The sequence below is a fragment of the Vulpes vulpes genome, chromosome 2 (genome assembly GCF_048418805.1).
Source record: "Vulpes vulpes isolate BD-2025 chromosome 2, VulVul3, whole genome shotgun sequence".
In the NCBI taxonomy this organism is placed as follows: Eukaryota; Metazoa; Chordata; class Mammalia; order Carnivora; family Canidae; genus Vulpes; species Vulpes vulpes.
Genome location: NC_132781.1, coordinates 93,192,234 through 93,216,100, shown reverse-complemented (window position 1 = coordinate 93,216,100; position 23,867 = coordinate 93,192,234). Strand labels below are relative to the sequence as shown.

Here is a 23,867-nt window from a genome sequence, read left to right as displayed (position 1 = left end):
CATAGTCAAATCTTTCTTCATCTAGAAGATCAAATACAGCTAATATTGCTTGGAAAATAAAAACTACAAAGGACTTCAGAATTAAGAATCATTTTAAACCACATCTAAATTCAAATATTGCTTAACCCGACTTTCATCCTGAAGCATCAAGGGGAAGTTTGAAGTATTGTCTTTGTTCAGAGCAATCAAGATAAAAACATCAAATAATTTCAGTTTTTAAAATGGTTTTATTAAATATTTAAAGACCTGAATGAAAATCTCTAGCAATAGTAATATTAGAATATATGTAGCAAAACATAAACACAAGTTAAAAACCAGCTCAAAATAATGATAGCTATTTTTAATTCCTAAGTTCTCTGTTACGTACACAAACATAGGCAGAGCTAAAAAACAACAAATATGAAATGGCCAAACATCAGAGAAATAACCGACTCATAATAATATAGAAAATCTAAATTATTTCACTGATGCAAAAATGCATGAAATGTTTGCATTCATGAATATCATGATAATAACATATGCTTGAAGTTCAAAGGAAAATTTCTTCTTATAAAATCATAAAAATTCTAAGAAGCATTTTAGCCAAAAATGCCTCATTCCTGGTCTCAACCCAGAGAAATATTTTGGAAAACTGGAAGAAAAACTGTATTTCATTGTTGTCTGAGGTGTCTCAAAACGGTTGGAAAAAGCAGATATTTTCCCCATTCCTATTTGGGTATTTTGCACACATTCACACATGGCATAAATTTAAACTTTGAACTGGCACGTACAAAAATCCTGTATGAGGAAATCACAGCCCAGAAATAATCACAGTCCATAAATAAAAGCAATTTCTGATCTCTGAAACAGAGCACAAAACATTTGCAGTGCCCTGTTTCCTTGGTGGTGAATTAGGCATTCACTGCAGCCAGGTGCTCACACTGTTACCCAAAGCCCATCTCAACACATGCCGGTAAGGGAAATAGCATCTCAAACTCCTTACAAGGAAGCAAATGAAATGAATAGTATATACCATTTCTATAGGGTTAAAAACACACACACACACACACACACACGCACACACACGTATCTGTGTGGAATCACAAAGAACTCAACGGTTCCCACTAATGGCAGACTAGGTAATAAACACCAACTCTGAACACTAGAAAATGTGGGCAAAACCAAGGGCAGTTACTTGAAAGCATCCAAATGCCAACAAGGCAGTGAAAACTTAGAGGACACAGGTACACTCAGCATCTGGGACTGCTATTCCCATAGAAACACCTGCTGATGAGGCAAGCTGAGCAGAGCTTTCAAAACACTCATAGGAAAGGAGACAAAGCCTTGAAGTTCAGGGCTTACCAAAGAGAAAGAACCTTGGCAAAGGCTTCTGACTTTGGATGGGGACACACTCTGAGAGTCAAGAGTAACTAAATCAGGAATTGAATCCAACTTCAAAATCTCAAGCCCTTTCTTGATTAAGGTGATTTATGATCCTAAGTACCCCTACCTGCCTTCTGAGAGCAAAACTGAATCAATTCTGAAGGAAGACTGACACCATCCTCCCCAAAAAATCTCTGCTCTCTCTCACAGACAATGTCAATTGGGCAAAGTAACAACCAGGTGTACTAGGAGAGAACTCAACATCATGAAAAACAGAACTACAGGGGAGCAGGTATCTAGTGATTACACACAGACTTTAAAGTGACTGTTTAATGTAAGAAAATCATATAAGACTGAGAATTTTGTCAGAAAATTAGAAAAAAAAATTCAAAGTATCAAGTGGAAATTCTAAAACTGGAAAAAAAAAAACTACTAAAGATGATAATTCAGCAAATGGGTTTAAGAAACTAAACACAGCTTAAGGGAAAAAAAAAATTAGGGCAGCCCCAGTGGCGCAGCGGTTTAGCACTGCTTGCAGCCTGGGGAATGATCCTGGAGATCCGGGATCGAGTCCCAAGTCGGGCTCCCTGCATGGAGCCTGCTTCTCTGCTTCTTCCTCTGCCTTTGTCTCTGCCTCTCTCTGAATGAATAAATTAAAAAAAAAAAAAAAAAAAGAGTGCTTTAAAAAAAAAATTAGTAAACTAACAGAGTTTCAGAAATGAAGATGGGGAAAAGGACAGAAAATACAACAAAATATGGTTGAAAATTTTCTAAAACAGATAAAAATTCTTTTTAGGTTATTAAGTTATTAACGCTGAACAACTCCATAGCACATAATCACATGTGCTGACATAATCCACACAATCCACAATGTGGGAAACTCCTTAAGACAACCTATTATCTTCAATAAATTGCAAGGAAGAAGGGAGATGAAACAGAAACCTAAAGATTAAAGAGACTTCAGAACCAGCCCAACCATAATATGTGCACAGTAACTGGATCCTGACTCAAACAAATGCACTTGGAAAAAAAAACAAAACTGTGAGATCTGTAAGACAACTTGAACACTAATCAGATGTGATGACATTAAAGAATCATTGTTTTTCCTTGTCTCATTAAGATTTAATAATGGTTTATGATTGTTAGAAAAAGTATCCTTTGGAGATACATATTTACAGATGAAATAGTAGGATGACTGAAATTCACTTAATACAAAAGGGGCAAGTAATAGGGTTATAAATTAAACACAATCTGTCATAAGTTAAGTGTTGAAACAAGTGATAGATTGATGCAAATTCATTATACTTTTCAGTTTACTTTATTCAAATTCTCCATAATCAAGTTTTATATATGTATTGGTACACTTGATCTTTACTATTTCCATGTACATTTTAGTTGCTTCTGTGATCGTCTTTGTTTTTGCCTATTACTTATAGATTTGTAGATCTTTATTAGAAAAATTAGCCCTTGTTCATTAGTTGCCAGAATTCTTCATTTTGTTTATGGTTGTTTTGTGGCATAGCTTTCCATTTTAAAGTAGTCAAGCTTATCAATATATTCTTTTATCAGTGCATGTCATACTTGAAAAGACAGGCTTCCCTACTTCACATTTATAATGTTCATTCAGTTTATTTTAGTACTTTATGATTACACTTTTCCTCCTCCACATTTAAATTCCAACTCATCTGGCACTTAAATTCCCATTCATCTGGAATTTATAAGAGAATGAGATCAAACTTTTTTTTTTAAACAATAGCTATCAGCTGTCCCAACACAAATTATCAAATAATCCATGTTTCTATTGATTTGAAATGCTGCACTTAGCTTACTGAATTCCTACATATATCCTGAATCTATTTCTGGGCTGTTTCATTGATTTGTTTATCACAAACCAGTAGCATTCTGTTTCACTTTTGTATTTTATGTTAAGGTTATTTACCAAACTAAAAAATTTCTCCTAGCTACTCTTGTATGATTATTCTTCAAGACAGACTTCTGATGACTTTCACATTTAAAAATCCTTATAGGATTTTAATTCATGGCACTATTATTAATTGATAAATACATGTGAGTAAAACTGTTACCCTTATACTAAGTCTTTCTATTCAAAAACAAAAATCATTTTTCCTGCAATTCAAATCTCTCATATCACTTAGTAAGCAGTGTGTCTTGATTTATGGTGTCTGGTACATAGTAAACATGGTTACTGAATGAATGACTCTATCAAACCAGTATCCGGGGATTAAGTGTCATTATTAGAGAAATCTGAAAACTTCAAGAGATCAGTGGAGCTTATAAACAGAATACCTTTCAGATATTACAGAAAAAAATCCTAACTAATTAAAATCTTTAATCAGTATCTTCTTCATATACCTGTACAAAAGTTTCATGGATTTTCAGAATGACCTTAACGTCTGCATAATTCCAAGGTTATCTTTCGAATTACAATAAACAAACACACATGTGTAATTTCATATTCACTTACCATAATATGTACTCTTAAATCGACTCATTTGAACATTAATGGTTTAAATCGGTAGACAGAAGAGGGAAATCGCTAGGTTAAAAAACAAGCTAATGGGAATGCCCGGGTGGCTCAGCAGTTCAGTGTCTGACTTCGGCTCAGGTCATGATCCTGGAGTCCTGGGACTGAGTCCCACATTGGGCTCCCTACATGGAGCCTGCTTCTTCCTCTGCCTATGTCTCTGCCTCTCTCTCTCTCTCTCTCTCTCATGAATAAATAAATAAAATCTTAAAAAAAAAAAAAAAGCTAATGGATTATTGCATTAAATTAGGAGACAGATAATCAATCATGAATTAAGCTAATGGCAACAGAAAAAAAAGATTAACCCAACAAAGGGGAAAAACCAGAGTCTAAAAGGATCCCAGCATTTGATCTGTGGTGGCAGATAATAATGGCACTAACCACAGAAATAGGCAAATTATGAGGTTAGTCAAGTTTAAGGAAGAAGATAATTTTAACAACGCAGGCAGGCTCAGTTGGAGGTGAGGAGCAATATTTAGGACACAAAGTCCAGTGCATAAAAGAAATTGAAGTACCAGAGGGTGAGACTAAGACAGTGATTTGAGTCATATGCCAGGAAGTGAGGATGAGGTTGTGGAAATCAATATTGTTTATCTGAAGCCATCTTACCAGTTAACAAAAGATAAATGAAGTGTCAGTGCTCATTATTCTAAGTGTAGTTACTTTAAAAAAAAAAAAAAAAGGCAAATGATGGGGCACCTGGGTGGCTGGCTCAGCTGGTTAGCATCTGCCTTCACTCAGGTCATGCTCTCGGGGTCTTGGGATAGAGTCCCGCACTGGGCTCCTGGCTCAGCTGGGAAACAGTGAATGAGTCAAATATAAAAATATGCAAAAGGTGTTATGGTTCTCATTTTACAAATTTAATTACATAAAGTTAAAGGAAACCAGTCAATATTGATAACTGAATTTTATAACCAGTAATGCCAAGAAATCAAGCAGGAAAACCCCAAAGAAGTTTACTGTTGGGTCTATTAGAGAATGGGAGAGCGTGCAATGTGAAGGGGCATTATCACATAAATTGTTAACAAACAACCCTTTCTAAATCACCTAAATTAATGAAGAATAACAAGGTGAAGCCTGTGCAAGTTTTATATTGATATGTGTACTTACAGAATTTTAATACATAGTTTAGATGGAATAAAAAACAAAAAACAGGCTTTGAATTTCAAATTCCATCTCATGACATCAGCCAGGTTCATAATCTACCTTTTAGTGTTAATCTTTGGGAGAGAGAACATGTCAATATGCTATTTTACAGCACTCTCCAAGTCCATGTGTAAACTCAGTCAAGATTAATTAAAACTCTAATCACTAAGCTGCATGAATCTAAGCCAAATACCAGTAATCTTGTAACAGGAAAAGCTTAGAAGAATGTAAGAATTTCATTCTACCTAACAATTTAACGAGTTAAAGAATTTTGGTAATTCAGAACATAATACAGACCTGATTTGTAATCTCTTCATTAATTTGAGCCATTTTATTTGACAGCATCCACCACAGTAAGTTTTTAACATGCCATAATTCAAAATAAGCTCAGAAAAAATAACCATCTATAACTTATAATTTTACTAATCCTGCTTTGGCCTTTCTAAATTAGGTATTTTACCATGCTTTATTGTCTTCATAGTATAACATTTACTATTCAAGTTGAATCTTTCCAATAGCTTCTTTTAAAATGTTTCAGCACTACATGCTAACAGCTTCAAAACTTTACCACAGGGGGAAATTAAGTTGAAATGCATTTACATAAGAGTAGACAGAAAAAGTGTGTGTGTAATGCCTTTAATCTAGCTTTGACTCCACTGAGTTCTTAAGACAGTGGGTGGGATACACATACCACAGATAACATACAAATAGCCTATTTTTAAATAATTTGTGGTGATTTTATACATCCTGTATTATATATATAACAGATTAAAAATTCTATCCAAAATAGACTTTTCTGGGAGTTGCTCCCTGGGAATTCCAGAAGAACATTGTAATGTTTATATTCTTTGGGATATGTATCCACAAGTAACTGAACTCTGCATGAAACCAAAATAAGCCTTTCAAGTATTTAAAATAAATTTTCCAACATCATTCCAAGGTGAAAAGTGATTTTTGGTTATGCTTTCATTCCAAGTATATATTACAAAGAATTTTTCATTAATAAGGCTTTTATAAGAAATTGTGTGTCATGACCTGATATTTCCTGATGATAACTTTAAACTACTTAAACCTTATTTCCTTATTAATATAAATATTAAGAAAGACTCCTCTGAGGTATATGAGAGTCAGCTTTATGGAATATTTAACAGCCAAATTTTATCTAACTTAATAATGAGATCCATGGAACTAAAAATTTGCAGAACAGAAGCAGTGATCTAAAACTACTTGGTATGAACAGATGAATTGTCTAAAAGCACTGCCTTAATTTTTATTATTCTCTTGCAATACAATTCCTCAATAGCTTACCACTGAAAATACACTCAACTTCCTTCACTTGCTATTGGCACTCCTTCACTACCTCACTTCGCCTTAACTCTTCTGAGAACCACAGAAAAAACTACAGCCCAACCCAACCAAACTGCCAGTTCTCCAATTACACTTCCCTCTTCCCGACTCTTTCTCAGGCTGTCCTATTTTTCAGAACGGTAAGCCCTGTGCCCCTCTCTCAGTCTACCTATCCTTTCCAGATCTACCTATGCTATTCATCAATAAAGCTTTCTCCTACCATCTCATGCAAATGACTTATTCATGTCTATGGCATTGTGAATGTTGCACTCCCACTATGTTTCCTAAAGGGAGTGAATGGAGACCGGCTGACAGCCACTCATCAACTGAATGCCCAACTCTTGAAAAGTGGAGAGATGCTATGTGGACAAGCTGTGCTGCTTGGCTGCTCTTCCTGCTGGCTTTGCTGCAGATGTTCCCTGTCTTGGTTTAAACTGCACAATGCAAATGTTAACTTTTCCCTATAATGGCACCAACAGGCTGTAAGGAACTGTTAGAACTGTACTGTAAATGCCAAGGAATTTCTAGGAACATGACATAACTTGAAACCATCCAATTCTGTTCTTACCTGACTACAGCCCCTGAGCAAAAGGAAGAGGCATATAGTAAATGACAGCAGGTAGCCCTACTTTGAATATTTTCTCTTCTCTATGATGACTAGAGGTTTGTGAATGAGAAAGATTATAGACTTTTTCCTAGAATGTCTCTGACCAATTCTCCAGTTTCCTGAGGATGGGTAGTAACTCCAGAATTATACCAGTGGGCCATAAAATCCAGAACGATGTAGAAGTGAAATCGATCCGATCTAGGTAGGCTCATATTCAAATTGTTTCACAGACTGAGCAAAACTCATTGAAAGCTAATGAATGGAAGCTTAGTAACAAACAGCTAGAAAAGAAACACCTTGAACAAAACCTTTTTCCGGACCTTATTGCTGTAATCAGTTTTAAGAAAGAACTGGCAAGGTCAAGTAAAGGCAGATTATCCCTAAAATATAATAAAAACTAAACTACCCTTTAAAAATTTGGGAGGTGATACAAAGAACTTAAGGGAAAACATTAAATTTGTTTGTAGTCTATGTTCAGTTGACCAGAACTAAAATTTTGAATTAAAAAACCTTTATAGATTAAAATTCATCACATAATTTAATCTCAGCTTGAAAAGTAACACAAACCTACAGCGTCCAAGTTGTTCTATAGATTACAAAAGAGAAAGAGAGAGAGAGAGAGAGAGAGAGAGAAAGAAAGAAAGAAAGAAAGAAAGAAAGAAAGAGAGAGAGAGAGAGAGAAAAAACACCAACACTTATCTTATGTGCCTAAATGATCATTTTAGACTTAACACCAACCTAAAAAAGAAAACATTTGATCAAATATCTGGGAACAGAAAATCACTTCACTTAGAAACTCTAAAGTAATTATGCTTTTTAAATCTCTTTTTACTTCTTAGTATAGGTTTCTATCCCAACAGAATAAACCTAATTAAAAAAACAAATGAAAAAAAGGCTTTTAAAAGAACTGTATAAAGAACGCTGCATATGTACGAAAGAACACAGACACCTGTTTGTTGGTTTCAGATGTGAAATCCAAACAGCAGAGCCACGTATGCACAGCACTCGCTGCTTCATAACAATTCTACTAGTGAGTCCCCCAAAATATCCCAAGCAGAGCTCATTATGATTTCTGACCTAAAATTTAGATGGAAACTATTTTGAAAACCATTATAAACTCTAAATCTGAATTCTGAGTAGCAAGAATTCTTATATACTACAAAAACTAAAAAGTAATAGCTAAAGTAACACTTATCATATGCCAGACTCTTGACCTAGCACTTTCCTATGCAGCTCACATAATCTTCACAACAATCGGTGAAGCAGGCACTAGGATCAGGCCCCCTTTTACAAAGAACACAATGGGCGCCTGGAGAGGTGGAGTAATTTGCCAGGAAGCCAGTCTGGCTCAAGACCCCAGTTTTTAAGCACTCCTCTATTGGCTTCTAAAACCAAAAGTTACTCCACAGGGAATGTATGGAAATTATATTTCAATATGAATCTGTTTCAAACAGAAAGAAAGGAAGTTTCAAAAGATAAGAAAAAGGGGGATCCCTGGGTGGCACAGCGGTTTGGCGCCTGCCTTTGGCCCAGGGCGCGATCCTGGAGACCCGGGATCGAATCCCACATCGGGCTCCCGGTGCATGGAGCCTGCTTCTCCCTCTGCCTGTGTGTGTCTCTGCCTCTCTCTCTCTCTCTCTCTCTGTGACTATCATAAATAAATAAAAAAAAATTAAAAAAAAAAAAAAAAGATAAGAAAAAGGATATTGGGAATATCATATAGTAGAAACAGGGTTTTATTTTTGAAAACAGAGAAAGTACCTATTATTCTAGAATACAATGTATCAATATTTTTATATACCTGGCGTAAAATACCTAGAATGTAGTGAATCAAGTATCTGCATTTATACCTTTTAAAAACATGAACATCTTTGGGACTCTGTTTTAATTTTTATGTGAATAAGAATACTTTGCTTGCAGAATACAAAAATACATACTAAAGAGTACTAGCAAATTCTGAAGCTTTATTGTGTTCACTGACTACATATGTACATACCCAGAAGTCCTTTTCAATGATTTCCATCCAGTGCCTGATGTATATATCAACAAAGGTTTGATTCTAAAACTGATTTTTACCACTTGCTTTGTATAGTTTATTTAAAGTACATTCCAATCCTCTTTCACTTATTCCTTGTGGCTGACGTTTTGAAGGGCCAGTGGATCTGAGGCTTATCAGACTGAAAACAGCCCAGAACCGCAGACCAGAAAGAGGCCCAAAGCGAAGATCATGAAAAGAGACATCAGATGAAAGTGGTTATGATATCTGTGAAAATTTCACACCAGTTCTTCCAGGCAGTCCAAAGAGCATGTTCTCAGAGAAAGCCAGTTCTTAAAGCAAAGGAGTAGCCATTATGCCTGAGTACTGACTGTTCTTTTCCCATTGGTATTTGTATCATTTTCTGGACTGCTGCTTTTTATGGATTCCAGCAAATTTTTAATTCTTTCACTTGCAGGCTTCTTCCTTTTCTTCTTGGCAAGAGACACACTATTTACCACGGAAGGGAGCAGCAGGGCTGCCAACCCCCAGGGCTGATTACTTGATGGGGAAGGGCGATCTTTATCTTCCTGACTTAAAATCCAGGCACTTTCTCTGGCCAGATCTACAAATTTTTGTAGCTGGCTTTGACTTACATTTTTGCTGATGTTGAGAGAAGTTTCAAAAGGATTCTGAATGTGCAGTGGAGATGATTCAGGTTTGTTTTGTTCCCTTCCCTATAGATTATTATAAGGAAGAAAAAATGTATAATAAATATATGAAAGACTCAGATAGAACAATCTGGTTTAATAAAATGTCAGAAACATGTAAAATCCCAGCATTAACTTTACAGAGTAAAGAATTGCTTTCCTAAGAGAACTGGGTATGTATGCATATTATATGTCTGTGTGTCTATGTACTTCTTTCTTTTTTTTTTTTTTTTTTTTTTTACCACTATAGTTCTGTGATTATCCTCTAGAGAAAAATAAATCAGGATTATGAGCTATGGATGATGATGTTCAGATGAGAGGTATCTAGACTAAATCAATCAATAGAAGTATTTTTAAAGTAACAGCTTTTACCTAGGAGGATAAAGCTGAGGAAGGGAAAAAAAATGAAAAAGAAAAATAGAAAATAAAGTGAAGACAGCCGTATTTTTGAGCCTTGCCAAAAACATAATAGAAGCATACAAAATTAGAATCCTTAAATTAAATACAGTAATTAATGTTTCCCAAGAATAAAGTCGGAAAGGAAGAGAAGGAGCAAAGGATAATTCATTATTCATTTTAAAACACTGAAAGTTTCCTATTATATTCCTAAAATACCAAGTTATATAAGGCTCTGACAGGTAAGACCACATCTCACAGAGATTTAAAAAAAAGCTTAAGCTTTCATATGATTCATATGAATGGCAATGATGCATTGGCATACACAATCTTCTCCTCTTTCAAATGAGATCACATGTACTACTAAAATATTAAGAAAACAAATGGCCAAGATTCTCCAATGTGAGTAGCACCTCTATTCCCTAACTTCTCTCATGCCCTACCCAGTAGGGGTCATGTCTGTCCAACCATCTCTGTCACCTAGGGGTAAGGGTACAAAAAGGATAAAGAACTTCATACAATCAGCGACTTTTTTCTCATATGGAATCTAACTGCCATAGTAGCTTGCATTCCAGAGCCCTCCCCTCCTTCTCCCTTCCCCACACTTTTGTTGTTGTTGTTGTTAAACAAAATCTCCATGAGCAGGATAAGAAGCAGGAATGAACAAAGGAGATGTGAAGAAACAACAAAAAGAGTATCTGATTATGTGTCTTATGTAGCCAATCTTATAATGGTTGTAACCAAGTACTCAAATGCCAAACAGAATAAATCTAAAGAGAGAGCTATCTCAAATATCCCCAGCTTCGGAACAGATTTTGCCTAAGGTTCTGCTCTGGGTTATCTTTTTTAGAAAAATGTCTATGATTCCAGCTATTCAGATGAACCAAGATCATAAATTCATTTGCTTGAGTAAATTTAGAGCTCAAATTGAGAGAATCACTAAAATCTATAGGGCTGTGTATCCTACTTCTTCTATGAACACAAAAGCAGTTTAAAAAGAACTGTATATAAAATTATGTTTTCTAGAAAGTTTTTCAGACTATAATACACATTTTAAAGGATACAGTATTAGACACTAAAAGAGCTGGCTTCCAAATAACTAGATGAATGATCTTATGGAACTCCTCCAGGCATCAATTTCTTTTAGTATCTATCACTGTGGAATTAAAATACACTAACACATTACAGTGCTTTGAAAACGAATTAAATACTAGTACAGCAGAATCAGATATTTAATCACCAAATATTAAAATATTATTTACCTGTCGAATATTTATGGAATTTTTATTGAAAGCGAAGTTGCCAAAATACTCAAAAAATTCTTTGAGTAGTGATTCTGTAAGAAAATAAAACAAGGAAAATAAGAGGAAGGTCTGTTTCAATTAAAAACAAACAAAGAAAGAGGGGGAAAAAATACAAAACACCTACCTAGTGTTTCTGTGTTTCCTGAAGGTTTAATTCTATTCAAATCACGAATAAATGTACAGTTGTGGCCTTCTATTATACATTTATCTTCTGCATCTTCAATAAACAGAAATGGAAAACATTTCACATTTCAAAGATAGTGCCTACTTAAGAAAAGGAATCTACAATTAAGTAAATCGAAGTTACAGATCAATGTGTTCTATTTCTTAGTCAGTGTTATATATATTTACAGTTATTAGGATTTAAAACTCCTTACAAAAAAGATTTAAGACTAATTACAGTACAGTGATATTAACATTACTTTTTTGGCATACTAAAATTGTCTATCAACAACGCAATGATTCTTTATCTTGTGAGGTCATTAGTTTTTCAGTTATAAATGAAAATGTAGATAGTTTCCATCTTTTACCAACTCAAATCTCAGCACTATCTTAATAATATTTCATTTTCTCACCATTTCCATCCTTATCACCCCTTGGTGCATATTTTTTCAACAATTCATCTGTGACACAAACTGAATGTTCTAAGAGTTTTAAAGAACTTCTGATAATTTCTAAAGGCAACCAGAATTCACTACCACAAAATAAACAGCACACTGGGCTTAAGCATTCACCTTGTCTAAAAGTATTTGTATCTTCATAAGGAATCCTTCCCTTCATGAAAAATATACAGCCAGCATGAAATTCCTTGCCCATTCTACCTTCCACTGTACAATAAGCAAATTCCCACTCTTCAAAAATCTAACAGCCACCTCACCTTGAAAGCATCTGCTAATTCCAAGTTGGCCATCCTCCGTTAGTTATTCCATGTTCCATGAGCACTTATCTGACTGCATTTTGACTGTATACACGCTGCCTACTCTCCTACCTCAGGCTGGGATTACAAATGTCACTGTCCCCTTCACTACTCTCCCTCCACACACCCAGTCTAGTCACAACACATGTCTAGCTTACAGCAGGCACATAACCAGTAATCTGAATGATCAATATTTTGAATGCTATAATCCCCAACAGGGGGATTAAATATAGAAATTAGAAAGTGACAAATAAGGGTCTTTCAAATTTTTGTCTCTCTTTTTTTGTGGTTTTGGTATTTTTTATTAAGACCTGGGTTACTAATATAATTTCTTAAAAATTACTCTAGATCCTAACATATTAATTTTATTTTTTTAAGGATTTATTGATTTATTGGAGGAGTGGAGAATGTAAGCAGGGTAAGGGGTAAGGGGAGAGGGAGAGGAGAAGCAGAATCTATGCTAAGTGCAGAGCCCCATGTGGGGCTCAATCCCAAGACCTTGAGATCATGACCTGAGCTAAAACCAAGAGATGGATGCTTAATGACCTGAACCACCCAGGCACCCCACATATTAATTTTAATAGCAAATTTTATGTCCTCTATTATATGTTATAGTACCCTGAAGAACTTATACACACACTTAGATTTTTTTTTTTTTCTTAAAAGATTTTATTTATTTATTTGAGAGAGAGAGAGAGAAAGAGAGAATGCTGAGCATGGAGTTTGATGCTGGGCTCGATCCCAGGATCCCAAGATCATGACCTGAGCCTAAGTCAGACTCTTAACTGACTGAGCCACCCAGGTGCTCCACACTTAGATCTATTTTTCATAGGACCCAGACACATGTTTTACTCTTTCAAATTATCAAGTTATATTTCTTGTGACACAATGCCAGTCATATATATTGATGTTATTTTAACTACTATGTCTTTGCAGGAATGTACTTCCATCTAAAGCATTACTACCACAGAAAAATGAGATCCATGTTAAAATATTTCTAGGAATGTACTTAAAGAAAAACAGACTTTCTGTGACTGCTGCTCTTCACTAAAAGGGTTTTTAACAGAAAGTATTAAAACTTTAAGGAAAAAAGTATCCTCTGATTGAAGATAGGGCCACCTTTGTTTTTTCAAAATCTCTAAGACATTCACACCTAGCAGCTTGCCTGTCAGGTCTTTTCCCTCCTTTCCTCTCTCCGCCATTTGTTTTTAACACCCACAGTCTAATATACCGCCACCAGCCACATGTGGCTATTAAAATAAAAAACTCAGTTCCTCAACCACACTAATCATACTTCAAGTGCCCAACAGCCTCCACAAGAGACCAGTGCTTACCTTATGTACAACATGGATATAGAACACTTCTATCATCATAGAAAGTTCTATTGGATAGTGCTACAACAGAAAAATGATTCTCAACCTATTCAGACATATGAAACCCGATCACTGTTAGTTTAAACCTGCCATACTTTTTTTCCTAAAGGTATTATATGAAACAATGTCAAAACTTTTAAGTAAATACAAACTCCCAGTCGTGAGGAAAAGAGCCAGGTAATAAGCACCTTAACTATCTCATATTAGGAGCTTGATGACAGATTCCTTCACTTTCACCTTACATGAACTTAGAAACTATGAAAAAGTCAGGTTATGTATTTACTAAATTTGATTTCCTTGCTTCCTTTGGAAACCTTAGAGCCTCATGGATTGGTACATCCATTATTTCTTTTAGCACAATATACGTGACAAATGAAATTCACTCAATAAGTTTTCACAGACATAGCCTGATTGATAACTTACCCAACATTTTTTCAGGGAACTAATATCAATACTATAGTAACTCATAATTAGTTACAGAGATCACTATTGGCACTCTTTATAGATTACTCAGAGGCTGCAGTACAGATAATCATGTCTATGGGTTGTATAATTATTTAGGTTAATCATTCCGGTCAAAAGAGAAAAATCTACACTGTGCCAGCTACATACATGCATATCTAGTAAGTAACTTAAAGTTGACGGGCACTTATGTAAGGGACAGAACAGGCATAAAGTTCATATGAAGGCTTAGTATTTTTTTTCTTTGATAACAAATCTTTTATGTCCTACTTTCATAAGAGGAGCTTACTGGAACAAAGCTTGAACAGCTAAGAATCATGTAACTATATTCTGCTTCTATTATAACTATTAACAGGTCTAACGAAAGCTTCTAGTACACCATGAGTCATTAGTAATTAAATGGGAGAAGGCAGTAGGTGATCTTTGCTGTACTAATCAATGCAAACTATTTAATATTAGGGGGTGGGGTGATATTCACTTAGACACACTGTCATTTTGTTTCCTTCTAGTCCACTCACCCAGAATGCTTTTTGAAATGCACATCCAAGCAACTGCCTCTCAAGTACAGATCTTATCTTGTGAAGAATTTAAGTGTTACGGTTATATCCATGTTTCAAAGGAGCTTTACTGCCTTGTAGCTCACTCGACTCCAGAATGTGACTGATACTTAGATACTATTCTTCACATATGCACATCTATAATACAGACTCTTCTCTATTAATCACTTATGCTAATCAACAGACAGGGTAAAGTTCTACCTGCTTCTCCAACCATGCCATATGCTCCAATAACACCCAGCCTCACAGAGGGTGACTATATACTGGTTAAGAGCACATGCTATGGGGTAAAAATAATGAAATGAACACAAGCATCTACCTTAATCCCCTCCCAAAACACCAATGAAATGACAGTAAAATGACATAAAATCTTAAACATGGAAAACAGAAGAAATAAGAACAACCCAAAATTTTTCAGTTAAAGAACTGATAGACAAGTAGCAAAGACTCAGGAGATCTGAAAAGACTGAATTCTAAACTAGGAGTAAAGAAAGCCAAGAAAATACCCAATTTACAAGACAGAGCTCCCAACAACTCAGGAACTGCAATGCAAGCACTAGGTCTACCTGGAAGCATTGAGACTGGAACCTGATGGTTGAAGAAGCAGTTAGACTCCCCCAGATCTCTTCTTCCCTGACAGAAAACCTTAGGCTTACTTTAGAAAGAGTAAAAGAAAGGATATCTACACAGAGAGACAGACAGAACTGAGGGTAGGAAAACTGTCCTAAAAGCAAGTTTTAACAAAGAATTTATTTGCTGATCCCCCAAAAGCAAGAATCAGAAAAAAGACTCATCCCCTCATTGCAAGAATAGTTCTATAAAAAAGTTTCCATCATCATCTCCTTTCTCTCGAAGGTGTGCCCTTGCTTGTGTCCATCATTGCAGAGCAGACCAACATATGGAAATACTTTGTATGAAATGCACATGGCACTGTCATATTGCTCACACCTTCTGGTACACCTCCCTGGCAGGCAAGTGGAGCCTTTCCTATAGCCTCCTTCTTTTGGTAGAAATTTACTGATTTTCTTTATAGCACAGTATTTAAAGATCCTTCCCCCTGTTCATCTCACTTATCTATTGAAAAGTATAGAACCGAAAGGCTTTTTTGCCCCTGCTGTGATCCAAACACTGAAGAGTGAAGAACATCTTAAATACTCATCACAGAGGAATCTGTACCCCAAGTTCTGGATTTGATTAGAACAGCTAAAAAAATGGATAGTCATTCTACGATGGAACAAAGCAGGCTTTTCCAACCATACTACCTCAATGATCCCAAATCTTGTAAAGATCCAAGATCAGAGCCTCTCATACAGACTATATTTCAAAGAGAGTCAGCGGAGAATGCTAAGGTATATGAACAGAGTTGAATGCTGGTGAAAGCACAGAGTAAAGGATCCCAAGAAATTTTTAGTGCCATTTCCATTTAATAAGCCAGTAGTAGAGCAACCTAAAGGCCTTAGCTGTGATCACTCCAGGATGTTTTGAAGGAACAGTTGCAGGAGAACATGACTGGCAGCCGGGATCCTCTGGCTCACTGAGATACGCCAACAGCTCTAACACTAATTAGTGTCAAAGTTATGGCATGCTAGTAACCAGAACTTTTCTTCCAGAAAAATATTAAAAGAGTCATGTCTGGGGAATCTGAATAGCTCAAGAGGAATGACCCACAAATAGTGACATAAAAAGCACCCGCCAATGGAACAGTCCAGCTACATTACCTTACAATGAAGCTCTCGGTCAATAAGCCCCCTCCCCTTAAGCTCAGAGGTTCAAATTAACTTTTTATTAGTTCCTAACTCAAATATGAGCAGAAAATCAAAGATTATCAGATACCCGAGGAAGGCTTCTAACATGACACTAAACTTGTAACGAAAACTCAAAAAAAAAAAAAAAAGTAAAAAAATAATTTATTTAGAAAAATGGAGCCTACATAAGGAAGAATTAGAGTATGTGATGATTCTGACTGTTCTGACAAAAGATTTACAACCAGTAGCAAGCTGGAGATTCAAGTAGTGTTAAGTACATACAAAACTAAGCAAACAAGAAATTAAGCAGTATTAAAAACTATTATCTCCAAATAACAGAAAAAGTTGGGCAGGAAAGGAAATTAATTTTAGTTTACTCCATGGTTTAGACCGGAATAGCATTTACATAATCACAAAGAGTGTATAGCAAAATTGAGCCACAGCCATATTCAGAATATGAGGGGCAGAAGAGATACGTGTATAGTGAGGGCTACAGGAGGAAAAAAGGTAATTCCTCTTTATGGAAGAACATAAAGGGAAATCATACCTGATGCCTAAAACTAAAAATCAAGAAACATGGTCATCATTTTGCAACATATACAAATACTGAATCATCAAACTCTATACCTAAAACTAATACAATGTATATGCCAATTCTACTCCCCAATAAATACAGAAATTAAAGTACTTTATTTTGAAATACAGTTCATAATAGCAAACAAATCAGCTAAAAGAGTTAAAGTAGCTGCCTACAGAGCAAGGAAAAGGAATAGAAGGCACAGGTTCAGAGTGTGAGTTACTGTTACCATGTTTGTAGAATATTTTACTCTTTAACAAGTGCATCTGTAACTTTGACAAAACTAAATTTTAAAAATTAGTTCTTTTCACCAAACACCATTAAGAGACTGAAAAAGGAACCATAGTATGTATTTATTTGAGATTTCAAATATAGACACACATCTGTAACATGTGACAAAGGATTCAACTGTGGAATATGTAAGGAATTCCTACCGATGAATCTTTTAAAGAGAAGCCAAGAGAACAATAGGCAACTTAAAGAAACATCACAAGAAGTACCCAAATGGCTGAGATAGCCCGAGAAGGTGCTCAACTTCATTAGTCATTAGGAAAAAGAAAACCAAAACACACCATGATGCCACTATCATGCATTTAGAACAGCTACCATAAAAAAAGATAATACCGCGTGTTGGCAAAGATAAAGCACAATTAGAATTTGTCCATAATGCCTGTGGGAGTTTACACTTTGGAAAATTGTTTAGCAGTGTCTACTAATGCTGGATATGCCCAAATTCCAAGACTCAGAAATTCTATTACCAGTTTATATTTGACCGACAGGAGTGCCTATGCTCACCAAAAGAAACACACTAGAATGTTATCAGCAATTACCTGTAACAGTCCTAACTACAAGTTATTCAAATGCCCATCAAAAAATAAGTATTTTTTGGTATATTCACATAGAAGAGTACTATATCACAATGAAAATGAGTGGTCCACTAATACACAAGCAGTAGGACTGAATCTCTTAAACATCATGTTGAAAGAGAAGAAACCAGATACAAAACAATACACACTATATGATCCTTTATATCTAAGAGATATAAACAAGTAAAATGAATCCATACTATTGAAAGGGAGGTCAGGGAGGGTGTAGAGACCAAAAGGAAATACAACTAGTGCTTCTGTGGTATTCATTCAGTCAGGCTGGTATTCACATGGGTGTGTTCAGTTTGTGAAATCTGATACACACACACATACACACACACACACACACACACACGTACTTCTAGATATAGTATATTTCAGTTACCTTAAAAAATTTGGAAAAACTCAAAACCTCAGTTTTCTCATCTATAAAATGAAAAAAATAATTGTGTCTCATAAGATTTGCTGGGAGGACTGAGTAAGATGATGTGTAAGACTTTTTAGCCAAGTACCTGGCACAGAGTTACCACCCAATAAATTGTGACTGGGTCACACAGAGCTACCAATTAAAACTCTCTTCCATTCTGGGGTTTCTGCATCAACATTGCCAGAGATACTATACCCAGTCATTTCTTCCTCAAATCTTTAATTCGTCACAGGAAGTAAGCACAGGGATCCTAAGCAAAAAACTGCAATCAAACAAGTATTTATAAAAAGAAAATGCCACAGAAAGCACCAAGTACAGAAGTAAACATAACAAAAGCAGCAAAACCAATTTAGGAGAGAACACACAGTAAGAGACATAGAGGGGAAAGGAGTGGAGATTCTAAGAAAACACAAAGAAACAGAAATTCAAGAGTAACCAAAATATGAAAATGGCCATCATGCACAGTACAAAAAGCTTTCAACTGTAAAACGTTCAGCCAATTCCCTGAAATTTACTGAACTTCTCCTAGGGACCCGATACTATGCCAAGAACAGAAAATGCAAAAATGAATCAAAGATCACCTGCCCTAGAAAGGCTTGGCCAACACAGGCAGGTAAAAGAAGTCAGCAGTGTGGCAGTTGTTACACGTGTGTACCAGGTGCTTGGAAGCCAACCTCCTGGGAGGAAGGCAGGAGGGAGCCAGACACCAGTGACCCAACACATGAAATCCTGGACTGGATCTGTCTTCTCTCTTCCCTGGCATAACAGAGAAGAGGTCTCTCCATGTGAAAAGACAAGGTAGTGAGAAGGCGGCAATTTCACATAGACAGATGCCAAAAAGAACAAAGCATTTGAGGATCAGCAAGGAGTTTAGACTGCAGAGGCTCCAGATTTGCACACAGAAGTGAACACAGAAGACAAGGAAAACAATGGTCAAAGAGACCCTAAATACAACTCTACAATGTCTGGACTTATTCTCGGTTCCAAACAGGTTTATCAAGTCCTAGAAGGTGTTCCAGAAATTCATGCCACCTTTTATTAATAAACAAACAAGGAAGCAAGCTTTTTTTTTTTTTTTAAAGACAAATCAAGTGCCTCTATATGAATGAATATCCAGTGAGAGGCACACTTAAAAACAACAAAATGTACACAAGACTTAACTTACTCAGCTAATCAATCACAGAGCACCCAAGATGGTTTGGATTATTTCATAGTTTAACATTGTTTTTACTCTAGATATACATATATTAGATATATATACCAACATGGGACTGCTGGTTAAAATCAGGAAGTACAAAAAACATGGTATTTGAAAAATACCTAAATGAATAGAAAAAAATATTTTGATAAAATCTCCTTAAAATAATCTTCACAACATCCTTAAAATACATTAATTTATGAAAAATTCTTTTATAACAAATTCAAGATATTGCTAGAACTTCAAAAATAAAAGATAAAAAAGTAGCAATAATGCTATCAAATTTGCGTCTTCATTTATTGTCATTCACATCCACAATGTGCTATGTGTAGAAAAATAATTGCAAAAAAAAACCTGAAAACTTCTCTTACACTGTTTAAAAGCTAACATGAAAAATTTTAAACAAGCAATTTGGTATTTTAAAATAGAAAATTAAAGGATTCCAAAAACGAGTTTTTTCTGTTTTGATGCCATTAGATACAAATACATTTAAATTGTTTTAAAAAACAGATTTGAAATTAAAACATGTAATTTTCAGTTTGTCCATCAATCACATTTTTTCTAAAATAATGAGAATTTTTTTTTTTAAAGATACTAGGAAGTTACTGAAAGACTTCAAGAGAGAATAATACAATTAGACATGAATTTCTGACAACTGCTCTGCTAGTTACAAATATACTGGTGGGTAACAAAAGGAGGTAAGGAGAGAAGGTTAGTATAAATGTTCCAGGGAAGGGAATGGTAAGAGCCCCACTCTGGCAAAAGTAACAGTACAAGTAAAACTAGAAAAGAGTAATAAGATGTTAGGAACAGTTTGTCCCCAACATCAACTTGCCTCAGTTGATTATAGCTCTACTTTCTTATAACTTCTACTCTTTCTTATAGCTTCTACTTTCCTTAGCTTCTAAACTCTGAAAGGTCCATATTTCCCCAAAATGGTCTCTATGAGGGCAGTTTTAAGCGTTAGCACACACAGCAAAGGTTGAAGAGGAAGTGCTATGTACAGGTTTATTCTGAAGATCTACCCACATTTTATGTATGTCTGTATGTCTGTATGTGTGTCTCCTACATCTCTACCGGACTGTGAGTTACCTAAGAATATCATCTGTATCCTCACTGCACTAAACATAATACCTGTAAGTAACCAATAAGTATTTAGTGAGTGAATGATACCAAACAATGAGATGAGCACAGCCATGGATAGTGCCCCTTTATTTCAACCTCAAAAGTGAGATCCATGACCACTATCCTATCTTCTGAAAACTTCCTACTTTCCATTAACCTCCTACACACAGAGGTTTTATAAAGCTCAATTTCAAGCTAAATCAGTACTTAACAGTGTTCATAGGAAGGAACTACTTCTAATTTGGATAATAAGAGAAGGTGGCACAGAAGAAAGAACTGAGAGAAAAGAAGTTACAGGCCAGGCAGAAAAACAAATAGTGTGAACAAAAGATTTGAAATGGAATGTGATGGGAGGCCTAACGGTATTGAGTGGAATGTGGGAACGCAAGAGGTGGAACAAGGGAAAAAGAGACTAGGAAGTTGGGTCTGACTAGCTAATAAGTGAAGATCTTTAATATCTAGCTAAGGAAACTGAGGTTTATCTATAGAGAATAAAAAAAAATCCCTTTAAAGGTTATTTCAAACTGGAAGATTCAGAGATGTACTTTAAAAGTACTTGGGACACCTGGGTCGCTCAGTGGTGGAGCATCTGCCTTCAGCTTAGGGCATGATCCTGCAGTCCTGGGATCGAGTCCTACATTGGGCTCCCTGCAAGGAGCCTGCTTCTTCTCCCTCTGCCTTTGTCTCTCTTTCCCTGCGTCTCTCATGAATAAATAAATAAAAACCTTAAAAAAAAAATTACTATTTGGCAGCAATGTACAGAATGGGTAAAAGATACAGTGTCTACACATTTTGAGTGTTTCCCTGATTTATCTTCTTTTTAGGATTTAGAACTATTAATACTTTAATATCTCCCTCCAGCACTCTACCAAAATATCAATTTACAACATAAATTTTAAAATATACTAAATTAAAAATAATTCATCTCAGATTGCTTGTGAACTTTTAATCAAAAAACATTTAGGATCTTTAAAACATTATGAAACCATTTTTAGCGTCTTCAAAAAAAATCTGGAAATAAATTCATATTTGGAAAGTCCTTGTTGAAACTGTGATCCACTCAAAAGCTGTATCTGGGATGTTTTTTTCCTCAAGGTCATTCCAGGCTTGGTCAAATAAGAGGCTCCAACTGTCTCATGATAATTGTAAACAACCTTGCCAACTGACACAAATAGGACAGAACTCTCAAGGCCTCAGCTTTGCAAATCATCTGCTCTCATGACCCCTAGTGGGCATTAAAAAAATAAAAAGCACATAAATTTTAGATTCACAAAGCTTTAAAAATAAAAACAAATTACAGACCAAAAAACACACGTGTCTTTGATAACACATGGTAGGTAATTATATTCATTTAAAACGTCAGAAAGAGAAAATAAACTGCTTCTAGTCTTACCTGCTAGGGTTTTTAGGTAGTCAAGTGTTGGAAGAATAGGGGGTGATCTCCTCTGGAGAAAAAAGATGACCATCATTGTAAGAGAGAAATTTGTAATCCAAGAACCAGGAATACTACTTGTTAATGAATGTGCTCGAGCCCAACATCGAATACTGAACACCATGGCTCTCACTCTTGAATCGAGAGCACCATATATATAAAGCAGTTCAGAACTTTTCAAGGCAATCCTTCAAAAGAAAAAGAAAAAGAATTTTCAAACCCCCAAATTACTGTTCCAGAGAAGAATAAAACACATACCAGGGAACATATGTAAATATCTTACTATAACTAAGCATATTCAGAATACCATGATCAGATAATCAAAGCATTATATATTTGCAAATAAAATTTAATGTGAATGGTTAAATATCAAATACATTCACTAACATTAAAATGTTCTTTTAAATATTGACAGTCATATTGTAGTTGTAAAATTCAGAATTTTTAAATCGAAATTTCTAAATGATTTAAATAATAAGGGAAACACACTATATATGTGCTCTTTAGTAACTATCAGTAAAGACACTGACACATTTGTAAATAAGAGGCTCTACACCTCACTTTCACACATTAGTTATCTAGTCCTTCAGCATGCAAGGAAAATAGTCTACTTATTTTATTATGAGTATACATATGTCTTAAGATTCAGCCAAAATTATGTTAAATCTAACATTTAAAAAACCAAAATCCATGAAGATAAAATGCCTTTTAAAGAAATCAAACTTCAGAACTTATTTTCAATGTTTCCTAGTCATAATGTTGCAATGCAAAAAATTATTAATCAGAAATATTTTGAAATTAAGCTCCTACTGATCAAAATACATCCTGTAATTTCCCAAAGAACCGACAGAGGGCACAAAACCATTAACAGTATCAACTTCAACTCTTTAAGTATCAGCATGGCATTTACATCCTGAGTTTTAAAGAGAAAAGAAATGACAAATTAGAAATTCAAGGTGATTAGATGTTTTATGTCAATGAATCTACATTAAGCTGAAAATAAATTATCAAACAGTGCAAGGTATTTGATATAAAGAAACAATACAGGTGTATAAAAACCTGAAGGATACTAAGATAAATTTTTAAAAACTGATAGAAAGTGCATTATATATATATATTTTTTTATTTTTACTCCCTGAGCTACTTGAGAGAAATTCCAAAGTACTCAGCACTGACTTGTTAGTGAGCACAAGTTGAAGCAAAAAAACTGCTCTGGAATGGATTTTCTGAATCTGTTTTTAGTAATGATTATTTATCGAATGGATAATATAGTGAAATCTAATGCAGGCAAGGAGAATACTAGTTATGAAATAAACTCAATTGAGAAGTTTTCCTGACAGAGAATGAAAGAAAAGAAATCAAGAGTATGAAAGAACCTGTCATTCATACCCTATTGTTTTTTTTTTTTTTTAAGGAAGCAGATTGCCAGGATAATAAAATGAAAATCTGCTAAAGACCCAAAGCTGACTATATCTGGAGGCAATTTTTAAATATACTTAAAAGACTACATACAGAAGACCTACTAGAGCTGCTTTCATGTTGTTATCAATCTAAGTTAAGAACAATGAAACAGCTCTCCTCAGAAGATGATGTTAGTTAGGTATAACACTTTAAACACATTCTCCTAACGTTTTATTCATGAAGACCAAAGAAACCAACAGATACATATAAGAGAAAATAGTTCCAAGTTTTAAATCCAAGTGTTCAAAATTTTTAAAAGTTACTATTTTGAAGCATATGTAAGAGTCCAAAGCCACTGTTTCTGTACAAGAACTATGCTAATACTTTATAATATTC

At 35.1% G+C, this 23,867-nt stretch overlaps 1 protein-coding gene across 1 annotated transcript in view; it reads right to left on the bottom strand.

Annotated features, from left to right (window-relative positions):
* Window positions 1-8,951: 8,951 nt before the first annotated feature.
* MTPAP (mitochondrial poly(A) polymerase) overlaps window positions 8,952-23,867 on the bottom strand; it is a 29,543-nt gene continuing 14,627 nt past the window's right edge. Inside the window, exons 6-9 of the mRNA XM_026000871.2 lie at window positions 22,032-22,258; window positions 11,517-11,609; window positions 11,351-11,424; window positions 8,952-9,719 (exon numbers count right to left, since the gene is read on the bottom strand). Of these exons, the coding sequence (XP_025856656.1) occupies window positions 9,357-9,719; window positions 11,351-11,424; window positions 11,517-11,609; window positions 22,032-22,258 (757 nt within the window). The 3' untranslated portion in view covers window positions 8,952-9,356. The remainder of the gene's footprint in view (window positions 9,720-11,350; window positions 11,425-11,516; window positions 11,610-22,031; window positions 22,259-23,867) is intronic.